At 38.9% G+C, this 19311-nt stretch overlaps 1 protein-coding gene across 12 annotated transcripts in view; it reads left to right on the forward strand.

The window, feature by feature from the left end:
- The window catches only part of RAF1 (Raf-1 proto-oncogene, serine/threonine kinase), an 80732-nt gene that overhangs the window by 54976 nt on the left and 6445 nt on the right, over nt 1-19311 (forward strand). For 7 of the 12 annotated variants that reach the window (XM_068907421.1, XM_068907420.1, XM_068907423.1 and 4 more), the window contains 9 exons: nt 751-849; nt 2334-2487; nt 5892-5919; nt 6011-6138; nt 7305-7422; nt 11173-11257; nt 12242-12418; nt 13645-13691; nt 19066-19184. In XM_068907421.1, coding sequence (XP_068763522.1) covers nt 751-849; nt 2334-2487; nt 5892-5919; nt 6011-6138; nt 7305-7422; nt 11173-11257; nt 12242-12418; nt 13645-13691; nt 19066-19184 — 955 coding nt within the window. The remainder of the gene's footprint in view (nt 1-750; nt 850-2333; nt 2488-5891; nt 5920-6010; nt 6139-7304; nt 7423-11172; nt 11258-12241; nt 12419-13644; nt 13692-19065; nt 19185-19311) is intronic. The other 5 variants (XM_068907427.1, XM_068907428.1, XM_068907424.1 and 2 more) reach the window with 1 other exon arrangement.

Raw genomic sequence — 19311 nt, forward strand, 5'->3', positions numbered from 1 at the left:
GGACAAGCAAACAAAGAGATCTGGAAAGATCAGGCAATTGCTATAGTGCCCTTTTGTTTGAACATAGGAAGACACAGTAATTCCTCTTACATACTACTTCTGTTAGAAGGAAAAAAAAAAAGCTCATGATTCAGTTGATCTTTAGCTTTTGGAAAAATGAATGTTTCAGAACGATTACAACTTTTTTCACTTTAAAAAAATAATTGTAATTCTGAGAAAAGTGATAAAGGGTGATATTTCTCTAATATTGATTAGAGAAAGTTCAAAATCATAACGCTGGAAGTCCAGTTATGCAAAAATACTAAAACCTATCATTGACATTTCAGTGATTTTAAATATGTCTTAATTAGTGATTGTGCTGTTTCTAACTAAGTCATATAGTTATGCATTTTCTAATATGGACTAGTCATCAGAGGCATAGGATGAATTGTGTCATTTTGTACTGTCTGGGTTTAGTAGAACTTAGCAAGTTTGGTCTAGAAAGTTTTCAGAAAAATCTGAAACTGAATGTAAAAAAGACTTGTATCTTCAGTCTTTAAATTTAGAAATAACTCATGAAAATTTCCTTTGGGAATCTGCAGACATAGCTTTTAGTCATACCGCACACAGAGTAAAAATACTATGTGAAGACGGACATGTTCATGAAGTTAATTATAATGAAAGAAACAGCCCTTTAAATTCTCAGCTTCAACAGCATTGTATAGGAGGTAGTGTAGCTATTGAAATTAATTGTTTTTGTTGATATTTCAGATTGTTCCCAAATTCAAATATCAGTGACAGTGGTGTCCCTGCACTACCTCCCTTGACAATGAGACGGATGCGGGAGTCTGTCTCCCGGATACCTGTTAGGTAAGCTAGTATTTCCTGTCATTTCTGTTTTGGGAAATACAGTTTTAAAAAAAAAAAAATCCAAATTACCCCCAACTCCTCAAAAATAGAACACTCACGTAGAAGGTTGGGATGAGCGTGCAAGAAGGCAACACCACTTCATCATAGATATTATGTGTTATCCTTTCTTGTTCTTAGATTCAAACAAAACATTGATTTGGGATTTTATAGTTTCAGTTTTTAGTCTTAAGATTTTGAATGCGGTTATTAAAGGTTCTTTAGAGACCTTTGTTTTCCTGCCCAAGAAAATTCAAGGCTCCTTTTGGTTTTGTGCTAATTAGTTTTATGTTTCATCTGATCAGGTAGTGTGTGTATATATATATATATAAGGGTTTGACTTATTTGTTTTGCGTGACTTAAATGCATAAACTAAAATAGTGTTCTAATGTTATGACTACAAATAGGAGCTTAAAGAGAAAACAGTGGGAACAGTGAAAATACGCTGCTCTTGAAGGAAATTCTGAGACTTAAAGTTCCTATAGATTTAACTGCTAAAATAAAAGTTGTTTTCCTTCTGAAGGTGCCTATCTTCTGATCCTAATTTGTGCCTGCATCCTTTTCCTTGAAATTCTAGAGCCTGAAGAGGGCAGGCCATCTTTTGTTTTTTCTACATCTTTTTGACAAACGTTGGCCTATTCAGGAATGAGGCACAGAGCACGTAGCTGACCTGTAAATGATTTTATTTATTTATTTATTTTTGGCGGGAACTGCGTCAGTAATTGATCTTGCGTTCTTCTTGCCATCTTATTCTATTTCCAGTGTTCTTGAACAATGATTTATTAACCTGATTTTCTTTTAAACTTTTTGTGAAGGCTGGCTGACTTCAGTTAAGCTACTTGTGTGATTTGGGGTAAATAGGGCTGATTTGCCTGAGCTGTGATTTATAGCTCTGCTTGAACTGAATTTTACAGTGTTGGCCTCCTTTTAACTGGTATTGGGTTTCATGACTTCCTTGCTGGCTGTTCTGTGTGAACCATTGAACAGTCTTGCAAATCTTTACAAACTCAGGGCTTAGCAGTAAAAGTAGCTTTTAAACTATGCATTTAATAGGCTCGAAATGAGGAGGTTATTTAAATTTCACAGACCTGAATTAATCCAGCAGAGACAGTATTTTATCAGTATCTTAAATGTGACTTGATAGGGATTGAGGCAAACCATGGCAATTTTTTTAATGGCAGAAATGCGGAATTCTGTTAAAGATACCAGGCAGGTATGTTGACTATCAAAATCCTACTTCAATTTTTTAAAGCTTATTTCTAAGTTAAACTGGGCATGATTTAGCTGACCGAATAATTTAGTTGGCAAATAATCCCAACTTGTCCTCTGTTTGGAATTCTGTGTATATTGCTTTTTGGACAGGATATATTGAATAGTGTTTTTTTTTTTAACTGCTACAAGAGAAAAAAACAAAACAACTTTCCCCTTTTTCTCTCTTCCCTTCTCAGTTCTCAGCACAGGTATTCTACGCCTCATGCCTTCACATTCAACGCATCAAATCCTTCCTCTGAGGGCTCCCTTTCCCAAAGACAGCGATCTACATCCACACCAAATGTCCATATGGTTAGCACTACAATGCCTGTAGACAGCAGGATAATCGAGGTAATACTACTGAAGGGAACAGTATGCAATTAAACTGAAGTTGTAGCTGACTATCTAAAAGTTACTTTTCTTTTTAATTTTAGTTTGCTTGTGTTTTGCATAGTATTTTCTTTGGTTGGCTGACTGATGAAAAATATAGGTGATGCATCTGCCTAGATAGTTAGTAGTTCTTTCTTGCAGTCTTTATCACTTTTGCTAAAGTAGGTAGATTTTGGTGCCCATTCTTTGTAAAGATGTAAGGGTTCTTAACGCTCAAAAGTTTAGCAGATCTCGAAAGAAGAAGAAATACTACTGTTGAGCATGTCTTAAATGTTTTTTGAAATTTGCATCTGGATTTATTCTAGGATTTTTCTGTTTATTTTAAATCTGACTAGACGTATTGTAACTCCACATGTAGTTCTCAGGGTCTGAATACCAAAATCATTTTACTGGCAGTTGTGCGTTACATCCATATGCTTGTGTGGTAAAGCCACCTTTGAGATTTTTTTCTGCTGTTACTTGCTTCCAGGCCGCCCGCCCGCGTGCCCCCCCCCCCCCTTTTTTTTTTAGGCGGGCAATAGTGACAGACAATTTTTCGAAGTTAGGCCTAAAGGAGAAGTATGTAGTGTTTTTTTTGTTTGTTTTTGTTTTTTTTAATAACTCTGACAAAATTGTAGTAGTTTGCAGGAAAGTCTTGCAGAAATAAAGTACTGAATTGCAGGGCTGTAGAGAGAGCAGTGGTTTTTATTTTATTTTATTTTTTGCTCTGGGGTATTTTAAAAACTCTTAAGCCAAACAAAATACTTACACACTGCTGAGTTTACTTGCTTCTTCAGCTTGTAGTTTATAAGCTTCTACCTAGCCTATTTGAAATGTGCCAGGAAGTCCTTGGGACCTTTGGTGGAGCAGAAGCAAAGTGCTTTGCAGCACTACGAAGCTTTTTTGGAATGGAAGCTTTGTGCTAGCTGAGTTTCACAGGGTGAGGTACCCTTGTCTTCTCTCTTGTTTTCTTAGGCTTGCAGCCTTTTTTGTTGCTTCAGAAGCCTTCTGGCTGGTGATGTTTTATGGCGTGAGAAAAATCATGAAACCTTCCAGAAGGAGAATATTAAATTCTGTAGTGTGATGAGCTTTTAAGGAGACATTTGTTTTCTTTATCCTTTATGTGTAGCAGTAAAGGAATGCTTCCTACTCAGCCCTTCTCAATGCCATAGGAGACTAAATGGATGTAGCTGTCCTCCTGTCTTGGAGGTGATAACTCCTTTTCCGAAAGGCTTAACAAACAAACAAAGAAAGTACTAAATACTTGCTAGTAGGATATGAGAAAGTGGTTAATAAAGTGGTTTACCTACGTATGGATACTAGGTGGAGTTTCAGGCTTGAAGAGGGATACTTAAAAGTTTTGCCGTGCTTAATTATCATATAGCGAACAAATTAGGTTACTTTTCCTTTCATTTATCCTAACACTTAATTTTTTAATTTTTTTTTATACTCCCTCTGTTCTTTTCTTTTATCTCTTACTGTGTTGGCCTAGAATAACAGCCTGAATGCTTCTCCCAGTTCCTGGTGCAGACGATTTTGTTTGAGGGGAAGAGTAGGTATTTTCTTGGTGCCTTTTGCTTTCTTGTGATTAACAGGATTGCTGTAACTTGTAAGCAATGGCAGTGACCACATGAAATGTTTAATCTGGAGTTGATTTAATGAAAATCTTTATAGCATGTTTATACTTAAATGTTGAGGACACTAATTGGAAGAGGCAGATCGATAGAGTAGCTTCATTTGTAATTTAACTGGATGAATCCATACTACGAAATTTGTTTGATGGTGTGAAATTGAATAGGCTTGGGTTAGAGATGTGTTTAGTTATACAGTTTTTAAAGTACAGCTATCTCAAACACATCTATTGTGTTTTTCCTCTGGAAACTCCTTAGTTGAATATAACTGTATGAAAACCTAGATTAAAAACATGATGTACTATTTTTACTTCACATCAAAGCATAGGTGACAGACTACAGCACCGGTGTATGTATTGCGTGTTGTAAGAACAACTCTGAAGAACGCTTTTGATTTCATTTGCTATAGGATTCATAAACAAGGAAGTATTCTTTAACTTAGGATTGAAGTGCAACAAAAATACTCTTTTTCTTAAAATATGTAAGGATTCTGTATATATAAATATGAGAATTTAAAATTACTTAGTGATTTTTTTTTACCAGCTCACTTGAAGAAAGTTAAATTCCCAGGCTGATGTAGAAAAAAATATCCTTTGTTGTTAATATGGGTTTTAAGAAAGACTGTATTGCCCCCCCCCCCCCCCCCCCCAAAAGGACAAAATTAGTAACTTGCAAGAGTTCTTCCAAGTTTATGAAGATTTTAATCCACTCAGGTACACAGTAGAGGAACTCTGGGCGAATACTGTAGTATTTAGATTCAAGCCTGGGAGGATGTAATTAACTAGCTAAAATGGTATATTTCATAAATGAAACTTTATAATAAAGGATAATCTGGTTTATTTGGCAAACTTTATGGTGGAATGTAGGCTTGTTCTGTCCTCCTGTGAAATCTTTAATTTATTGTTCTACTAATTAGTTAGAAAGTTTGAATTGACTTCTATTAACATTTACAGTATTTAACATTTCTGTAGTGCATGTTCTTGCTTTGTACTTATACAGTACCTGGATATTTTACCTTTCCTGTATGTACTTTGGGATAATACATAGCAGGTGAGAAAAGTTGTAAAGTTATGTTTGTCAGAGCTTAGTTGATCTTGTGCATGGCTGTAGAATTGTGTTGTAAAGTGCCTGTGGCATGAGGTGAGTGTTGTTGCACTGTACCAACTGGTGAACTGTGTAAGGACTTGCTTTTCTTCAAGTATTGCTAAACTTTAATCTGTAGAAAAACATTTTGAAAAATCAGATGTTTTTGTAGTAGGGCACAAGACTTAGCCTTTGTGGGTTCAAGTAGTATGGTATGGATTTGACTTTAGAATATTTTAGGGGCTCTTAAAAGTCGTCTTATTGTAACCCAGAAATGTATTTGAAAATTTGTCCCCTGGAGATGCAGGATCATCACAGAAGCTATGTTCAAATCTGAAATACAAGCATGTACAATGATACAATGGTGGGAATGCAGACAGTACTGCCGATGTTTCTTCTTGTTCTCTGTGTCTTTTTTGGTTGTTTTTAAATACCTTTTAATATGCTTTAAATAGTTAAATATATTGTAAGACTTCATAAATTGCATGTTTTCTAGCAATAGGTTTCTTGTGACTTGAAAATAACCAAGCCATCTTTTGGAGGGCATTGGTCAATAATACTATACGATACTTGACCAAAGCTGTCAAGAACTATTTCAGCGCAACTATTCCTGCTCATTCCTTTTGTATGATCTCATATATTTATTAAATTTATTGATCTTCTCTGTTTTAGGATGCAATTCGAAGCCACAGTGAATCAGGTATGGTTTCCAAAAATAAAATAATGTATAATATTATTTTGTATTTATTTTTTGGTTCATAACTTCTTTTTCTGCTGATTTTATATTTAAGCCTCACCCTCTGCTCTGTCTGGAAGTCCTAACAATATGAGTCCAACTGGCTGGTCTCAGCCCAAAACCCCAGTCCCAGCCCAAAGAGAGAGAGCCCCTGGATCTAATACGCAAGAAAAAAACAAAATTGTAAGTACTGTAGTATTTGTTGTTTAAATTTGGAATATTTCTGTATATAAAGGGCAATAAAAGTTGAAGGTAAACTTACTGGAGCACTCTGTACTTTGTATATATATAGTAAGTATAGAGTTTTAACTGACTTAGGGAAGATAGCGTTATTGCTTTGCATTTTGAATTCCCAGACCAAAGTGTAGGGTTGAAAATGAATTTCAGGCATTAATTTGAAATTATTTTCCAGTAGAGATTTGAGCATTATTTTTCTAGATTTTTAGATGCTGCATTTTTTATTATTTTTTTTAAACATGATATTTTTTAAATTGCCTTTGTATCCATAATTGAACTATATTGCTGTAGCTTTTGTAGGAAATGGATATTGACAATGTCAGCTTCATTTTGGTAGTAAAGCTGGTCAAAATGTCTCAGGGAAAAATAAATTTAACAGAATGCAAGCCTTCACTTGAACTTTAAAAAAAAAAAAAAAAAATCAAAAAGAAAAAGTGAGTAGTGTCTGGAGTTTCCCTTCCCAAAGGCTTATAAAATTTAGAAATGGAAATGTAATTGCTCAGTGGGACTCATAGCTGGTAAATCACAGACATTTGAGAATTGTACTAATAAATTTTTGATTTATTGCTTTTAAATATTTAACTGATTTCTCAAATTTGAGTATTGTAAATGTAAAACAAAATCAGTAAGTTTCTTTAAGTATTTCAGATGTCTTCAAATACTTAATTATAAAAATCCTCAATTACTTGGTCTTATTTGAAAATCTAAGGTCAGAGGGTTAAGTTTCTAGCACAAAATTTAACGATAGTTTCATATCATCCAAGAAAATATTTTGTCTTTTTTTGTGTGCAAAAATTGTCAGTTTTGGGAAATAATGAAGTGATATTCTAGGGATAAAAAGCTTTAAGAAAAAATTAAGAGCATGTATATTTAGTATTTTCTTTAATATCAGTTAACATTTCTCCCTCCTCTCCTGGTGTCTTGTCAATTCTCCCACTCCCTCTCCCCCACCCCCAAGCCCAGATTACAGAACAAAACCTTCAAGGTTTTACTGTATCTTAAGGTTGCATGAAGTTATTTCATTCTTGGTGTAAAACTTACACAGGAGTTCAACTAAACGTATATATTTGATAGGCATAGCTGTACTTTTAAGTATTTAATTTTTGTTCCAGAGGCCTCGTGGACAAAGAGATTCCAGTTATTATTGGGAAATAGAAGCAAGTGAAGTTATGCTTTCTACCAGAATAGGGTCAGGTTCTTTTGGAACGGTTTACAAAGGCAAATGGCATGGTAAGTACTTAACAAGTGTTAGTGTCTTTTGAAAACATTGATACTGTAAAAAAACAGCAAGCCAGAAAAAGGTAAAACTGTTCTAATGGTGTTCTGTACTTAGCTACAACTGAAATTACTAGGTGAGAAATATTTATTCGCTAATTTTAGCAGTGGGGAAAATGAAGGCAAAGAGAAGGTTTGACAGAGCAGACATCAAAATTTGAATCTGTCAGCTGCCACAGATTTCCACGTTTGGTAAATTGGAGCCGACGTTTTCTTTAATAAGTGTTCTGCAACGTCTTATTTTCTGAAAAAGATGTTTAGTTTTCACTAATAGGATTTGGGCTCAGAAATTTCAAAGCTTGATGTTAAATTATTACTATTATTTTAATAACCTGTGATTTAATTAGCATACCCATATTTATGGGGGCAATGAAAGAAAATGAGCATAAATTGCTTGTGCTGTGGAGTACTTCTAAGGAAAAAATGATTGATATGAGAATTTAATAGATAAAATTAGCTGGAATAGTTTGAAAAGAGCCACATCGCAGAATTACAGAATTGTGGCCCAAATTCAGGGCTTCTGATTTAGGCAAAAGCATGCATACGCATGCCTCTGGGGCTCTAATGTAAGTAGCATTGTTGTTGCAATGTAAGTTTAAACAAAATTCAGCAAACTTGGCTCCTCTTCCACCCTCTGTTTTTAAAGCACAAATACTTGTATGTCTTAGAGCCCAAATCCTGTCAGCATCAGTGGAAGGACTATTCTTATGCTAAAAGTAATACTGATAAATAGTTAAACTGATTTTCATGATATAAATGAAATTGTAGTTCTCCTAATTTCTCAGGAAGGTCAAAGTTAAATTATCAAAAGATAACAGCTTAATCTGACTTTTATAAATTCTAAATTAGTGTCAGTGATTTAAGTATTTAACTGAACCCATGTCCCCTACCCCCACCTCCCCATTGATGACTTTCTACTGAAGGAGAAATTTCTAGGAGAGCTTTTTATTTATTTAACCATCATATAGCTGGGTGATCTTAAAGAATTTAAAGTTGTCTTTTTTTTTTTTCCCCACAAATCTTTTCTGTTTAGAGCTGAAGAAAGATTTCTTTGTAGTAACCCCTTCTGATAATACAAACGCAGCAATAAAAATGTCTCAGTGAAGCTAAATGGAATTAATTGAAGTGGGCAGATTGCTGCAAACTTGAGCAGAAATTCTAGACTATGCTAGAGGTGTCAAGTTTCCCAGTATGCCCAGCTGTGAGGGGGCTATTTGCAAAGAAACTTCGGAGCACTTGTGGAAGGACTGTTAATGAGGTTGTGTGCAACTATCTGTAGGCAAAACATACTAGGTTTCTAATAAGCTTCCCTGACTTAGTCTTCCAAAGTAAAGGTGAAGTTGGTAGCGTCAAGGGCAGTCGTACTCTGAGGAGTGCGTGTCTCGTTGAACAGGTATCTTGCACTTCCATATTTTTCCAGGTTGTTCTGATGGTTAAGTACTAATTTTGATATTTGCAACACTTCTGTTACAGACCCCATTTGGATCCTGTAGTGTCCTGTAGCATGCTTCTAAATTTAAAAGGAGGAAAAAGAACCAAGGCAGTTTAAATGGGTTGGAAGACTACCTATCATAAACATTCACATTTCCCCCTTGACCCTGGTAATCAGTTCTAGGTTTTTGGTGGTTGGGGGGTGGTGGAAGATGATTGTCTTCAGATTGCGCCTAAAAACCAAGTTCTGTTGTGTTTTTATTTCTGTGGAGAAAACTGCTTGGGGAATGCCATCAAGCCTGCAAAAATGTGACCACCTGACTCAGTAAAAACAGTGCATTTTTCACGTGTTAGGTTAAAAACATCTCTTAAATCAATGGAGCAAATATCATAGTGGAGTATACATTGAAAAATAATCTGAATACATCTGGCCTTTAATTGGTGAATGCTGTATCTTTGCCTATCTTGGCATAACTCATAGCAATTCACTTCAAACCCTTCCTAAACAAAAAATTTTGCAGTACTGATAAATCATCTGTTGCTCTTGTATCGTACATCAACACAGTTGTGGTAGGAATTGGCTACTTTAAAGCCTAATTTCAGCAGTCATGTGAAAACGTAGCCTTTCTATTGATTATGTTCCATTGTTTTAGTGTGTGAGTAGAGAGATCTGCAAGTTGAAGAACATACTAAAAATGTGAGATAGTTCTCTTTAGGAAGATCCTAAGGAATGAAATAGCAAGAATACTGCACTTACTGAAGCTAAAGGAAGAAGGCTATAAATGTATAATAATATATTCAATATTTGTGCATCTTTGTGACTTCACATTACACAGCAAATAAAGCAACTGTGGTAACTGCACTGGACGATACAGCAGTTCACTCAGGGTACTTTCTCTGAAACTTTCAATTATTGATTTGCAGATCCTTTTCATAGTCTGTTTGCCCCACAGTGTTGGGTATTTTTTTTTTGCAGTGCTTTTTTTTTTTTTAATGGTTAGTATTGCTGCTCTATCGCTTGATCATTGTGTTAGAGAGACATCCTAACGTTTTCATATATATCTTTGAAAAGAGACCATCTAAGGAGAAAATAATTGGCAACTGTAGCAGCAGAGAAGTCTGTCATACTAGAGATTTATTAATATAGGTGGTGGTTCCGTAATTCTAAGTGGCAGCAGCCTCTAAACTATGGAATAAGCTTATTTTGGAGTATAGCATCTCTCAGATCTGTTGCTTTATTTGCATGTGGACTAAGATCAAAGAGTCAGTTTTTCTAAGCTCCTTTTACCTTTCTGATACGGTGTCAAGGCAAGTTTATCGCGCTTTTGAATTTTAAAATGTTCTGTGTGTCCTTAGTTAAAAATGAATGTGGTGTTTTCTCCTTTCACCAAGGAGTTTGTGGGTACTGCTGTTAGTGCCTTCTGCTTCTGTTCAGTCAGCTTCATTCCACTATTGTGCCTTTTCCAATAGGTATGAATCTGCTGTCTTTTGGGTGTGCTTTGTAAAGTTGTTTGCAGCTTTACTCTGTACAGTCTCTAAACAGATAGCACTGAGTCACCATACATTGCTCTCTGTGTTACCCTTTAACAGATACTGAAATCTAAAGCAAGCATTGACACTGAAAGCAATTCAAATGAAGCTTTTTGGGTAAAATTTTATAATGTATCAGCTTAAAGAACAGTAAGACATTTCATTTTCCTTATTTCCCAGATTTGTTATTAAAATATTAAAATTATTGGGGGTTTATTTTTGGCTATTCGTTGATAAAAGGTTTCTTCTTCTCATTCCTGCAACTTGCTAGTATTTCAGTCTAGGAGGGTGTTTTAGTGGTAAAGCTGGATAGAAAATGATGAGATTTGGGTAACTGTTTTATTATTGGAAGCCGAGAGAGTCTGATGTGACTTGTACTTGAAACAGTGTGCTGAGAATGCAGTTTCCTGGTAATACCTTCCACTTAAACGACTGACTGCTGTTACTGAGATCTTAGTACCTTCAATTTCAGTGAAAGGCATATGTGTAAATCTAGCCACCGATAGCTGTTTTAAAAAAAAAAAAAAATCGAGAGGAAGACATGTGAACAATGACTTTTTCTTTAGTTACATAAATGCATTGCTTGGTACTGCAGAAGTTTATACGTCTGCAGAAAAATCTTAACCTCTATACAAGTTACTAAGGATGTACTGTGCAGAAATTAGGGATTTTAAATAGTGCATTAATGTTGTTTTGCAAAACAGTTGAATTTTTTAGTAACTTTTATGGTAAATGTATTTTCAGGGGACGTTGCAGTGAAGATATTAAAGGTTGTAGATCCAACCCCAGAACAGTTCCAAGCTTTCAGAAATGAAGTGGCTGTATTAAGGTTGGTTGCGCCTTTGCTAAATTTTGATGTTCAAAGGCACTGCATTTGACTACTTCTCCTTTTAGCTATCTTGTCCAATATGCTATGCCTCACAGAAGTAAAAGCAAATGTCCAGAGAGAAAGAATAAAAAAGAGATCATACAATGATACTTTTGAATCCTGTTGTAGAACTGAGAGACAGATAAATAATTCAGAATATTTCAGTGGTTCTTCGCTGTGTCTCAAAGTCTTCAGATAAATAATACTAACTTCCATAATCCTCCAGGTCATACTTGGCATGCAGTTAAAGATGGAGATTAGTAAATTCTGCCATAATTGTCATTGCTAGACAGAATACTTGAACTGTGCCTTTTTAAATTGTAGCGTAATTCTCTGATCCCCCTAACTATTTTCTGCTTCCAAATACTATTTCTGTAATATCCAGTTAACTGTCTGTAATGCTGAAATGGAATCCTTGAACTGAACCAGTGAGAGTATAAAAAAAATTACTGTCTCGTGTTAATTCCTTTACTGTATACAATTACCCTTCAGTTTTCTATTAGGCTTTCATCTTCTATCTACAGCTGTCACTTTTTCACAGCTTTCAGGGTGATTTCTGTTAACCTAATCACTTAAATCTTGATAGTTAGAGATTTCAAAAAGGCTGAATTTTCATCATGTTTTTCTTTTTTAAAATAACAGTAATAGTAGGTTGGTTTTAAATATCTTCATTGGAGCTAAACAAAAATATTTGTATTAAAAGCAGACAATCAGCTGATCTCTTTATTTTAAAAATAGTAATTAACTATTGTGGTATTTTCTTGTTGTTATTAAAAACAAACTTTACACATGTATCCACCCATTTCATAATTCATTTTGCAGGAAACTTTTATTTTTGGACTCAAAAGCTGAAACATGTTCCTTTAGTTGGGAATGGATGTTTTGAAGAACTTTAAAATGTCTTTTATAAAGATACTAATTTCTCTTTCTACTATTATTTATTAGGAAGACTCGGCATGTTAATATTTTGCTCTTTATGGGCTACATGACTAAAGATAATCTGGCTATTGTTACACAATGGTGTGAAGGAAGCAGTCTGTATAAACACCTGCATGTTCAGGAGACCAAGTTCCAAATGTTCCAGCTCATCGATATTGCCCGGCAGACAGCACAGGGAATGGAGTGAGTAGCATAAACAACCGTGGCTATTTTGATCTGTTGGAATGATGTTTCCCCCTTTTCCTCCCCCCACCCCCCCCCCCCACCCCAAGACACAGAGTTACTGCTTTAAAATAATAATAGGTCATGAGAAGGTGTCAATATAGTAGTATACAGAGTAAGGAGTTAATGTCCGAATGCTTGAATATACCTTTCAGAAGCCCTGATCTATGTTAAAAGACAGTTAAGATGGTAAAGTCAGGCACTCCAATGAAAAAGTAAAGATCTTGGGCAGTCTTAATTCAGCACTGTTGTATGTGTTCTTACTTTCATGTACTATTTTTTGTATGGACTCTTGCCTTAGCTTATGTTAGACCAATAGTCTAATGTAACATATTTAAAGATCAGCTTTTCTGTACTTTATTTTTATTCTAGCTTGAGGTCTTTTTGGAACACACTAGATGAGATTCTCTTCTAAACACAGAATTACTAATTTTGGGGGGCGGGTTTTTCCTGTGGTACTTATAACTTGGCAGTGTTTTGGCAGATGCTGGTTTACACTCATAGTACTTCTGTGAGGTGAGGGAAGGCTGTTTGTGCCTGTTTTACAGCTACAGTGCTCATGCATACAGAGATATTTTGGAAACGTTCTCTAGACACCTGAGTTGAGATAGTAACCGTTCAGTTTCTTTCAGAACTATTAATGCTATAACATTCATAGCATAGAAGACACTCATGTTTGCTGAAGCTGTCAGTGCTCGTCCGTTTTGTAAATTGGAACCCAGGTCTCCAGTCAGACGCCCAAAAAACTAGGAACATATATTGGTACTGCGAACGAAAGCAGTTTGTGGGAAAACTGCTTTCCGTAGTTGGAAAGCAGTGTGTGGAAAGTGACCCTTAGCATAGCATACAAATGTTGAGAGTATCAGGACAGAATCCAGTTCTCCAGGGCATTTTTCAGTTGCATAACCACAATGCTACTCTCTCTCTTCCTGCCATTCCTTTGTTACGTAGCTTCCTCTTTCTGTAATGCGTTGAGCAGTAGCTTTGCAATCAGCTAGCGCTTGCAACATTTCCCTTTTTCCCCAGAGTACGCTCCTCCTGTAAATTGACTAAAGCAAGAGACGTATGAAAATGCAGTTGAGTATATCATGAACTGAGACAGTGTCTATCAGTAAATTAAAAAACTAACATGAACATGAACAACCCTCGTTACGGCACTTTTCTGCCTTTTTTTTCTTTCCCCACAGCTATTTACATGCGAAGAATATAATCCACAGAGACATGAAATCCAATAGTATCCTTTTCTAATTTAATCATGTTTCCTTTAATGTGAGAGTGATTGGTTATTCATATGGAGTGCTTTTGTGGGGTTGAAATAGCTGATTCAAATGTATGCAATGTATTATATGATGAGTAATTCCTACTGATGAATAAGAAGCCACTTTTTAGCAAAGATTTTCGTAGAACTTGCATGCTTACTTACCTAACTGTTGTTGTAAAGATGAAATAAAGGTGTGTAACAGTAGTGCCTCAGAAGTGGCCCATTTTAAGCTAATACTGTTTATGCAGTGTATTTCTATTACCAAATACTGTGTAGAAGCTGCACTCTTTATTTAATTGGGGGTGTATGCAAGTGCATGCTTATGTATGTGCATGCACGTACGTGTTTTTTTGTTACTGTTCCCCATATTTGTAATTATTTAAAATGCCTTCAGATGATTTTTGGCAGAATGAAGTCAAAAATCTTAATTTAAACTCAGGAAAATTGAGGCTTTACCAGTACATTTCTAACAAAGAGACGTATTATTTCTAATAAATGTACATGGAATAAAAATGCTGTGAACTGATGTCTTTCACCTTTGAAAATTTCTGCTTTTGAAACTGCTAAACAGAACATCTGTCGAGCTAGCAACATAAGTTAAAATTTCCTTTCATGAAATGTGAACAGAATGTTTTGCAAAGGTCATTATAAATAATCCGTCAAATTCAATAGTTCTGTAAGGAGTTTCTCATTTTCAACTAAGTCATAAGAATAATCATGTTAGTATATAGGAGTTCAGTATCTCTCAGTATCAGCTCTCTTGGGCTGACAGTCAGCTCTCCTGTGTGAGGTGTGCTGTGGTTGACCAATTGCGTCACCAGATAAAGGAGTTACAGGAGGAGGTTAGTAGGCTGCGTAGCATCCGAGAGGATGAGCGGGAGATTGACAGGGTGTTCTCGGAGATTGTTCAGCTCCGGGAGTCCCCTGCCCCGACTGCAGCGGAGGTGTCAGAGGGCTCAGCACCGTGTGTAAAGGTGCATCATAACGCTGTTGAAGAGGGCTGGAAGCTGGTGACCTCTCGCAGAAGGAGAAAGGCTCTTGCTCCTCCTCAAGACTTACCCTTGAAGAACAAGTTTAGCGCCCTCCAAGCCGAGGAGGAGCTGGGCATGGCTCCAAGGGAGGCAACTGGCCTGGCAGACCCTGTGCCGTGCAGGAACCCCCGGAAGAAACGGCGAGTGATTGTTGTGGGTGACTCCCTGCTGCAGGGGACAGAGGCACCTATCTGCCGACCTGATCTCTTGTCCAGAGAGGTTTGCTGCCTGCCAGGGGCTCGAATAAGAGATGTCATGGAAAGACTGCCAAGGCTTGTCCATGCATCAGACTACTACCCTCTGCTGATCTTCCATGTGGGTGCTAATGACATGAAAGGCAAACTGGAAACCATCAAACAGGACTTCAGAGCTCTGGGAATGGTGGTGAAGGGTCTGGGAGCCCAGGTCGTTTTCTCCTCAATCTTGCCTGTGAGGGGAAAGGACAGGAGGAGGAGTAGACGAATTTTCCAAGTTAACAGCTGGCTGCGCCGCTGGTGTTGGCAACAGGGCTTTGGTTTCTATGACCATGGGACCCTGTTTGAAGATCAACAGCTGATGGGGAGCGATGGGATCCACCTTACCAAGCGGGGCACGCGCGTCTTTGCCAACAGATTGGCCAGCCTGGTAAGGAGGGCTTTAAACTAGGCAAGATGGGGGAAGGGGAGTGGTATAGTGGCAGGGGAGTCAGTAAAACACTGTTCAAGTCAGGATGCCTCCAGCGGGTGCATACAACCAGGGGAGACAGCATGCAACATGGCTATGGAGGATCCTCTTGCACCTCTTCTGGGAAGCCTGTGTGCTTGACTGGCTCTCTCAAATGCCTGTATACCAATGCGCGCAGCATGGGGAATAAACAGGAAGAGTTAGAGATCTGTGTGCGGTCGCAGGGCCATGATCTCATTGCAGTGACAGAGACATGGTGGGATAGTTCACATGACTGGAATGCTGTCATGGATGGCTATGTGCTTTTTAGGAAAGACAGGCCAGGAAGGCGAGGGGGTGGAGTTGCTCTTTATGTGAGGGAGCAACTAGAATGTATGGAGCTCTGCCTCGGGGTGGATGAAGAGCAAGTTGAGAGCCTATGGGTAAGGATTAAAGGGCAAGGTAACATGGGTGACACTGTTGTGGGGGTTTACTACAGGCCACCTGATCAGGAGGAAGTCGTCGATGAGGCCTTCTACAGACAGCTGGAAGAAGCCTCACGATCACAGGCCCTGGTTCTCATGGGAGACTTCAACCACCCTGACATCTGTTGGGAAGACAGCACAGCTAGGCACAAACAGTCAAAGAGGTTCCTGCAGAGCATTGATGATAATTTCTTGACCCAGGTGGTGGAGACGCCAACGAGGAGAGGTGCAATGCTAGACCTTGTACTAACGAACAAAGAAGGTCTAGTTGGAGATGTGAAGGTTGGGGGCAGCCTTGGCTGCAGTGACCATGAGATGGTGGAGTTCAGGATCCTGCGAGGAGGGAGCAGGGCAATGAGTAGGATTGCAACGCTGGACTTCAGGAGAGCTGACTTTGGCCTCTTCGGGGACCTACTTAGGGGAATCTCCTGGGGTAGGGCCCTAGAAGGAAGAGGGGTCCAAGAGAGCTGGTTAATATTCAAGCGTCACTTCCTCCAGGCTCAGGATCAGTGCATCCCTCTGAGGAAGAAGTTCAGCAAAGCGGGCAGGAGACCTGCATGGATGAGCAAGGAACTCCTGGCCAAACTCCAGCAGAAGAAGGAAGTGTACAGAATGTGGAAAAGGGGACAGGCCACTTGGGAGGAATACAGGGACGTTGTCAGAGTGTGCAGGGATGCGACAAGGAAGGCTAAGGCCCAGTTGGAATTAAATCTGGCAAGGGATGTCAAGGACAACAAGAAGGCCTTCTTCAAATACATCAATAGCAAAAGGAAGACTAGGGAAAACGTGGGCCCGCTGCTGAATGGGGCGGGTGCCCTGGTGACAAAGGATACAGAGAAGGCAGAGTTATTGAATGCCTTCTTTGCTTCTGTCTTCACTGCTAAGGCCAGTCCTGAGGAATTCCAGACCTTGGAGACAAGAGAGGAAGTCTGGAGAAAGGAAGACTCTCCCTTGGTTGAGGAGGATCGGGTTAGAGATCTTTTGTCCAAACTTGACATCCACAAATCCATGGGCCCCGATGGGATGCACCCACGAGTGCTGAGGGAGCTGGCGGATGTTATCGCTAGGCCTCTCTCCATCATCTTTGAAAGGTCCTGGAGATCAGGAGAGGTGCCTGAGGACTGGAAGAAAGCCAATGTCACGCCAGTCTTCAAAAAGGGCAAGAAGGAGGAGCCAGGAAACTATAGGCCTGTCAGCCTCACCTCCATCCCGGGAAAGGTGATGGAACAGCTCATCCTGGAGGTCATCACTAAGCATCTGGAGGACAAGAAGGTGATCAGGAGTAGTCAGCATGGATTCACCAAAGGGAAATCATGCTTGACCAATCTGATAGCCTTCTATGACAGAATGACTGGCTGGGTAGATGAGGGCAGAGCAGTGGATGTTGTCTTTCTGGACTTCAGCAAGGCTTTTGACACTGTCTCCCATCACATCCTCCTAGGTAAGCTCAGGAAGTGTGGGCTAGATGAGTGGGCGGTGAGGTGGCTTGAGAACTGGCTGGATGGCCGAGCTCAGAGGGTTGTGGTGAATGGCGCAGAGTCAAGTTGGAGGCCTGTGGCTAGTGGTGTCCCCCAGGGGTCAGTCCTGGGCCCAGTCTTGTTCAATATATTCATCAATGACCTGGAGGAAGGGACAGAGTGCACCCTCAGCAAGTTTGCTGATGATACTAAACTGGGGGGAGTGGCTGACACACCAGAAGACTGTGCTGCCATTCAGAGGGACCTGGACAGGCTGGAGAGGTGGGCGGAGAGGAACCTCATGAAGTTCAACAAAGGCAAGTGCAAGGTCCTGCACCTAGGCAGGAATAATCCCATGCACCAGTACAGGCTGGGGACTGACCTGTTGGAAAGTAGCTCTGCCGAGAAGGACCTGGGAGTGCTGGTGGACAACAAGTTAAACATGAGCCAGCAGTGTGCCCTTGTGGCCAAGAAGGCCAATGGGATCCTAGGGTGCATTAGGCAGAGTGTTGCCAGCAGGTCGAGGGAGGTGATCCTGCCCCTCTATTCAGCCCTGGTGAGGCCTCACCTGGAGTACTGTGTCCAGTTCTGGGCTCCCCAGTACAAGAGAGACATGGCACTCCTGGAGAGAGTCCAGCGGAGGGCTACCAAGATGATTAGAGGGCTGGAGCATCTCTCCTATGAAGAAAGACTGCAAGAGCTGGGCCTGTTCAGCCTGGAGAAGAGAAGATTGAGAGGGGATCTCATCAACGTGTACAAGTATCTGAAGGGGGAGTGTCAAGAGGATGAGGCCAGCCTCTTCTCCGTGGTGCCCAGCAACAGGACAAGAGGCAACGGGCAGAAACTGAACCACAGGAAGTTCCATCTGAACCTGAGAAAAAACTTCTTCACTGTGAGGGTGACAGAGCACTGGAACAGGTTGCCCAGAGAGGTGGTGGAGTCTCCTTCGCTGGAGATATTCAAAACCCGTCTGGATGTGATCCTGGGCAATATGCTCTAGGTGACCCTGCTTGAGCAGGGAGGTTGGACTAGATGATCTCCAGAGGTCCCTTCCAACCTAAACGATTCTGTGATTCTGTGATTCTGTGATCTAGGTGTTTAGGAGTTTGATTCCTGATAATGGTAATAACTTTTGTAAAACTCCTCCTCACATTATGATACTTGATGAGAAGCAAGTGTTCGTCTGTCATGCTTACCCATCTGACTCATCTTTTGGAACTTAAAACATTCTTAAATATGATTGTAAAGTGATTCTTCTGAAAATAACCCCAACAAAGTGCTAGCTGTCAGTCTTTGTAGAAGTACCAAGTAGTACACGCTTGAGTGATTCTAGTTGAGGAGATCCCTTAATTAAATCTCAGAAGATGTGCAAGAGTGCTTCATGTTAACAGGTTTTATTTTGATTTTGAGTCTCTTGATGTCTTTTACTTAAAACCGACTGAGTCATTGACGTTTTGGTGAGGTAGAACAGAAATTAACTGTGTTAAAGATAAACGTACAAATAATGCTGAAACATCTAGTCTTGTTTTGTCTTGAGTGTTAACTCTGCAAATATGGATGCTGTAAAATTATTTTTTCTATGTTTAAGATACAATTCATAGCAGGTACAGAAAATAAGTAATAATCTTGGATAGCTGACTTGTATTTGTGATGACCCTGACCAGACCGCTCTGTAATCAAGTCAGAAAATTCAGTTTACTTTTCTACAGAATTTCTTTAACAAAATGTTTAGATATATTTCTTCATGAAGGCCTCACAGTGAAAATAGGAGACTTTGGTCTGGCGACTGTAAAATCCAGGTGGAGTGGATCTCAACAGGTGGAACAGCCCACTGGTTCAATCTTGTGGATGGTGAGAAAAGTATTTTACTGCTTTTAAATAGTTTTCTTTTGTTAGTACGTATTTTGTCAGTTGAAGACTGTAACTCATACTGCATTTGACCAAGTTTTAAATCAAAATGACTCTTAATATATGCTGT

The sequence above is a fragment of the Struthio camelus genome, chromosome 14 (genome assembly GCF_040807025.1).
Source record: "Struthio camelus isolate bStrCam1 chromosome 14, bStrCam1.hap1, whole genome shotgun sequence".
In the NCBI taxonomy this organism is placed as follows: domain Eukaryota; kingdom Metazoa; phylum Chordata; class Aves; order Struthioniformes; family Struthionidae; genus Struthio; species Struthio camelus.